The sequence below is a fragment of the Mustela putorius genome, unplaced genomic scaffold (assembly GCF_011764305.1).
Source record: "Mustela putorius furo isolate JIRA1106 unplaced genomic scaffold, ASM1176430v1.1 tig00003972_pilon_pilon_pilon, whole genome shotgun sequence".
Classification (NCBI taxonomy): domain Eukaryota; kingdom Metazoa; phylum Chordata; class Mammalia; order Carnivora; family Mustelidae; genus Mustela; species Mustela putorius.
In genome coordinates this window covers 20,324,146-20,330,561 of record NW_025422115.1, presented here as the reverse complement: position 1 = coordinate 20,330,561, position 6,416 = coordinate 20,324,146, and the positions used below count along the sequence as shown (strand labels likewise).

Sequence of the window (6,416 nt, the reverse complement as noted above, 5' to 3'; positions counted from 1 at the left end):
GAGAGACAGGAGACAAGGGGACAGACAGGAGAGGCTTGGGAGGGAGGGAGACCACCAGGGCCATGGAGGGGGAGAAGGAGAAGTAGGAGACAGGAGCACCAAGAGAGGGACAGAGGTCCAAAGAGAAAGGCTGAGGCTGGGCCCACTCGGGAGGCCTCCTTCCAGAAGGAAGGTGAAAGCTGCCCTGGGACGCGCTAGCCCTGGGCCCACTGCCCTAGCGCGAGCTCCAGCATGGCTGCGGCTGGGCCAGCCACTGTGGCTGCTTCCAGGAAGGAGTCTCCCGGCAGATGGGGCCTGGGAGACCAGCCGGCAGGTAGGGCTTTCCTGGAGGTAGGGTCTGGGCCCTTGGGGAGTGCAGTGTGGACCCGAGGTTGGCAGGGACCCTATAAGGAGCTCCGAGGGCTGTGGCCAAGAGTGAGGGACCAGGCCAGCACACTCAGAATCCTAGAAAGGCAGGGGTCAGCAGAGCCAGGATAGGACAGCTGAATTGATGGGAAAAGAAAGGAGAGAGAAGCATTCTTCCGGGTCTGGCCTAAGAGCTCCCCCTGGGGTGTGTGGTCCTGGAGGTTTATGTGGGATGAGGAGTCTGAGGCCACCTACAGCCAGGAAGGGGGGGCGGGCCAGCAGGTGCATGCAGAGAATGGACCTGGGTTGCAAAGCGGAGGGAGGGGAGAAGCTGGCTGGGAGGGTGGCAGGGTGCGGTGTCTGGATGAGAGGCCGGGGTGTGTGTACTGTGTGTGGGGATTGGGAATAGGACTAGGTCGGGAGAAGGGCTCGCTGCAAAGGGGGAGTGACCCAGCCCGGCCCCTGCCCCTTAGGCGTGGGTCCCTCGCTGCAGTGTCGCGTGTGTGGAGACAGCAGCAGCGGGAAGCACTACGGCATCTACGCCTGCAACGGTTGCAGCGGCTTCTTCAAGCGGAGTGTGCGGCGGAGGCTCATCTACCGGTGGGGGGAGGGCAAGACCCCCCCGCCCGCAATGCCCCCCCGCCCCGCCCCCGCCCCTGTGGGACCCCAGGAGGGCTGCGGGATGCTCTGGGAAAAAGGGGCTGGGCCAAACATATCCAAACCCACAGTCCTGGGCCTTGATGGGTGGGACGCTGACACCAGGGTGGGCACCCTTCTGCTGGCAGGTGCCAGGTGGGGGCGGGGATGTGCCCGGTGGACAAGGCCCACAGGAACCAGTGCCAGGCCTGCCGGCTGAAGAAGTGCTTGCAGGAGGGCATGAACCAGGACGGTGAGTCGGGCACCCAACCCAGAGAGGAGTGATGAAGAGACAGCGGTCCAAGACCGAGGAGGGGTGGTCCTGACCCTTCCTGCCTCCCCAGCTGTGCAGAATGAACGCCAGCCACGAAGCACGGCCCAGGTCCGGCTGGCCGGCATGGAATCAGATGCAGAGACCCGGCTGGAGCCCCTGGTGGCCCCCCTGGCCCCGGCAGGGCCCAGCCCGCGGGACCCCATGCCTGTTTCTGCAGCCAGAGCCCTGGGGCCTGGGGCCCTCACCCCGCCCGGGCACCACCACTTCTTGACCAGCCTTATCACAGCCGAAACATGTGCTAAGCTGGAGCCAGAGGATGGTAAGTGGGAGGGCAACTGGGGCCCTGAGCAGCCCCTGTCCCTGCCACAGACTAGGGGTTAATGTCCCCATCTCCTCCTCCAACAGCCGATGAGAATATTGATGTCACCAGCAATGATCCCGAGTTTCCCTCATCCCCATACTCCTCCTCATCACCCTGTGGCCTGGACAGCATCCATGAGACATCAGCTCGCCTTCTCTTTATGGCTGTCAAGTGGGCCAAGAACCTGCCTGTGTTCTCCAACCTGCCCTTCCGCGATCAGGTATGTGTGTGTTGTGGGATGCACTTGATTCAGCTGGGTTGGGAGGGCATACACCCCTGTGCAGGTGATGATAGGAGGTGCCCGGAGCTCAGGGCTGGCGGCAGTTGGGAGGCACATGTCTCTGAGTCAGTGTTGGTCAGGGATCCATGTCTCAGGGATGTGACCATTGGGGGCGAGCCCATCTCTGGGCAGAGGGGAGCATGGTCTCTCGGGGATGATGTTGGCTAGGGCTACACAGGGTTTTGAAGGTAGTGCCTGTGACCCCCTGGGTCTTCTCTCCTCCTGGAGTACCTCTGTGTGTGACAGGGCAGTCTGCATTCCCACAGTAGTGCAGTAGTGCACGTGGGAGACTCTGGTGCTCTCTAGGAGCACAGATGACTGTGACTTCAGGGCTCGAGTTCCCACCTAACCTTTTCACCTATAGGACTTCCCTCTGAGCTTATGTGTCACGATAAACCCAGGAAGAGAGGCGCACTGAGGGTCTCAGCCCTTGGCCAGTGCCTTGGATGGAGCCGCTCAGAGGTCAGGCTGAGTCTCCTGAGCACGCTCAGCTCGGACGCCCGTGGGGACTGTCCCTGCAGCTGCCCAACTTCCACGGCTCTAGGCTTTCCTAAATGTTCCAGTTGAGGCTCTGGAGGGAATGCATAGAGTGTCTTGGAGCCTAGGCATTTGGACCAGATCAGACCAAATCTCAGAGCCCCAGGGCCCCTGGGTCAATGTCAGATGGAGGTCAGGAGATGGTCTGGGTATCCAGGAACAGCCCTTCCTTTCCTAGCGCCCCAGAGAAGGTAGCGGAGGCTCAGCCTGAGCCACAGATGTTGCATCTCAGCCATCATGCTCATTCTTTCTTTGAGCACAGGTGATTCTGCTGGAAGAGGCATGGAGTGAACTCTTCCTCCTCGGGGCCATACAGTGGTCTCTGCCTCTGGACAGCTGCCCTCTGCTGGCACCGCCTCAGGCCTCCACTGCCGGCAGCTCCCAGGGCCGGTTGGCACTGGCCGGTGCCGAGAGTCGCATCCTGCAAGAGACAATCTCAAGGTTCCGAGCGCTGGCGGTGGACCCCACAGAGTTCGCCTGCATGAAGGCCCTGGTCCTCTTCAAACCAGGTCCCTGAGTCTTTGCCCAAGCCTTACGGAAATGTGGTTGGGGGTTAACGAATGGGAATTCCAGTGATTTCCTTCTGCCTCTCCTTCTGCCTCCACCACCCCACATGGGCCTGGGGTGTGAAGGCTTCCTCCCTAGGGAGCAGGAGGAGCGAGGTGCAGGGCTGGCCTCACCCCTCCTGAGGGCGCTGGCTGACTGCGACGGGGGCGGGTAGGGCGCCCTGGGAGAAGAGCTCACTGCCGGTGCATCTCTCCAGAAACTCGGGGCCTGAAGGATCCTGAGCACGTGGAGGCGTTGCAGGACCAGTCCCAAGTGATGCTGAGCCAGCACAGCAAGGCGCACCACCCCAGCCAGCCCGTGAGGTGACCTGAGCACGAGCCTTCCTGCCCATCTGTCCCTTCGCCTCTTTACCCTCCCCCACCCCCCACCTCTTTGACACTGTCTCTGGTGTCACTGATTAGATGGCCCAAAGGTCTGACTTCAACCAAGCATGAATCCAGCATCCCCTGTGTGCCAGGTTGCAGGAGTGGGGACCAAAATGAGCAGAAGACAAAGTTGCTGCCTCCCCTGGATGCCCAGCACAGTGACCCCATTCCAGCTGAGGACCACCCCATCAGATAGTGAGGGTTCAGATACCTATGTCTCTATGTATTTCTACAGATACCTAGGACAGGAGGCCAGTCTGGAAGGTGTAACAGATTGCTGCCAGTGAGAAGGTGGGAGACTAAGCTAGGACAGCGTTCGTGGGCCGGCCTGTCCAGGACTTTGAATGCCAGCTGAAGGCCGTATGTGATTTGGTAGGCAGAGGGGAGTCACTGCGGGTTTTTGAGCAGGAGGGTGTTGTACGCAGAGCTAGAGTGAGTCCAGAGTACACGATCAGGGAGGGAAGCACACACTGCCAGCCTCCAGGGGAGTGGAGGGGAGTCCTGCTCTCTGGGAGTGGCTATAGGGAATGGAAGGGAGAGAACAGTTGCAGGGGCCTCCAGGAGTCAGAATGCGTCTGACTTGGCACTTGGATGGATGTAAGGAGCAAAAGAGGATGTGCTATTTGGGAGAAGCGGGAATCAAGAAAAGGAAAGTCAGGGAACGCCTGGGTGGCTCAGTGGGTTAAAGCCTCTGCCTTGGGCTCAGGTCGTGATCCCAGGGTCCTGCATCGTGCTCTCTGCTCAGCAGGGAGCCTGCTTCCTCCTCTCTCTGACTGCCTCTCTGCCTACTTGTGATCTCTGTCTGTCAAGTAAATAAATAAAATCTTCAAAAAAAAAAAAAAAAAAAGGAAAGTCAGGAGGAAGATGCAGTTTTGAGGGAACATGATCAGGTCTGTTGGAGCTGCAGGGGAGCATCTCCTAGGAATGCACTTGGCTAAGCCACATGCATGGATGAGAGCCTGCCCGTGGCTAGGTTTGGGGGCGGTAGCTACAGAGAGGCTGAGAGCGTGGCCAGTGGTTACTCACTAAATTTAATTTCACACCCACTAGGGGATGAATTCCTGCAGTTTGAAAAACAGTTTCTGTACTTGACTTTCTGGTTACTTCTTTCTGAAACTCCCTAGCTCAGAAAAACAAGCAGGAAGGAACAAGTGAGAGGTGCACAACTTCTCTGTCCCACCCACTTGGCACTTGGAAAAGAAAGAAAGCCCTTGGGTTGAAAAAAAAAAAAAAAGGTCCTGCAAATAACTGGGAGATAGGGAAGGCCTCCCACACACCTCCATGGTGGGAGTTGAGTGTGGAGATGGCGCACTGGAAGTGGCCTCCTTGATGTCAAGCACTGACCTCTGCTGATCCCTCCCATCTCTCTTTTGGGGCTTCACCTACTTTCTCGGCACTGGGGACCCTTGATTAACAAATGGTTTGATTGATTGATTGATCAATTCACTCATTCATTCATTCACTCATTCACTCATTTGGCTCCACACCTAGTGTGGATTGCGAGGTGGGGCTGGAACTCGTGACCTTGAGATCAAGACCTGAGCTGAGATCAAGAGTCAACTTGAGCCCTTTTTAAAAAAAATTTTTTCTCTCTCATCCACAAAAATTACACTTCCACTTCAGAACTCTTTCACTAATGGCTACTCTAGGGGGCTCATGGAGGCAAATTTAGATTCTTACTCAATTATACATCTCATAATTATACTAAGAATCATATAAATGATTAGCACATTTTATATAACATTAATATAGCTTATTATTAATATAACATAATCTTTGCACACAATAAACAGTATTTATTTGCTATTTTTATCCCACTGACTACATGACTTATGCTCAGAAGCTGGTAATAAAACTGATGGTGGGCACCTGGGTGGCTCAGTGGTTTAAGCCTCTGCCTTCGGCTCAGGTCATGATCTCAGGGTCCTGGGACGGAGCCCCACATTGGGCTCTCTGCTCAGCAGGGAGCCTGCTTCTCTGCCTGCCTCTCTGCCTACTTGTGATGTCATTCTCTGTCAAATAAATTAAAACAAAACAAAACACACACACACAAAACTGATGGTGTCCTCTCTCCTGTTCAGGTTTGGGAAGTTGCTCCTGCTTCTCCCGTCTTTGAGGTTTATCACTTCTGAACGAGTTGAGCTCCTCTTTTTCCGCAAGACCATAGGGAATACTCCAATGGAAAAGCTCCTTTGTGATATGTTCAAAAACTGAGGGAGGTGGCTGTAAAATGGGTGCAACTACTCTGGAAAACAGTCTACTGAAGCCACTCATTCACCTGTCCTGTGACCCAGCAATTCCCCCGTAGGTATGTATACCAAGCAGAAATGTCCACCAAAAGATATGATTAAAAATGTTCACAGCAGGGGGTTCCTGGGTGGCTCAGTTGTTAAGCATCTGCCTTCGGCTCAGGTCATGATCCCGGGGTCCTGGGATCTAGCCACATTGGGCTCCCTGCTCACTGGGGAGCCTGCTTATCCCTCTCCCACTCCTTCTGCTTGTGTTCCCTTTCTCACTGTGTCTCTATCAAGTAAATAAGTAAAATCTTAAAAAAAATTCACAGCAGCTTTATTCAGAAGAGCCCCTAACTGTATGTGGGCGGTAGGATGAATTAATAAGTTGTGGTAGATTCATTTAATGGAAAACAGCAATCAAGAATGAATGGCCAATACATGTGACAACGTGGATGAATGTCACAGATGTAAAGGTAGAGTGAAAGAACTTTGCCAAGCACAGCTTCTGCTTATACAAAATGGGTGGACAGGCCAGACAAACCAGACGGCAGAAACGGGAATCGTGTTTGCCTCCGGGGTTGGGAGGTGGGGTGGTTGGGAAGGGGCCCAGAGGAGCCCTCTGGTGGCTAGAAATGTTCTTGATGTTAACCTAGGTGGTGGTTTCAAATTTGCTCATTCCTAAAAATTGAGCCGCGCACTTAAGATTTGTGCATTTTACTGTATTATACTCAATAAAGTGGGAAAAAAATAAAACCAAAAAACAAATGTGTTAAAGGCTCTCCATTGAGGGACTCCTGGGTCAAAGCCTCTGCCTTTG

The 6,416-nt window shown here is 54.9% G+C and overlaps 1 protein-coding gene across 1 annotated transcript; it reads left to right on the top strand.

Moving 5' to 3' along the window:
* Positions 1 to 228: 228 nt before the first annotated feature.
* Positions 229 to 5,579, top strand: NR2E3 (nuclear receptor subfamily 2 group E member 3). The gene is made up of 8 exons (XM_013059342.2): positions 229 to 313; positions 819 to 945; positions 1,131 to 1,234; positions 1,326 to 1,574; positions 1,661 to 1,836; positions 2,696 to 2,942; positions 3,197 to 3,302; positions 5,447 to 5,579. Exons 1-8 carry the CDS (start codon positions 232 to 234, stop codon positions 5,577 to 5,579), a joined length of 1,224 nt encoding a protein of 407 aa, XP_012914796.1. The 5' UTR covers positions 229 to 231.
* The last annotated feature ends 837 nt before the right edge of the window (positions 5,580 to 6,416 follow it).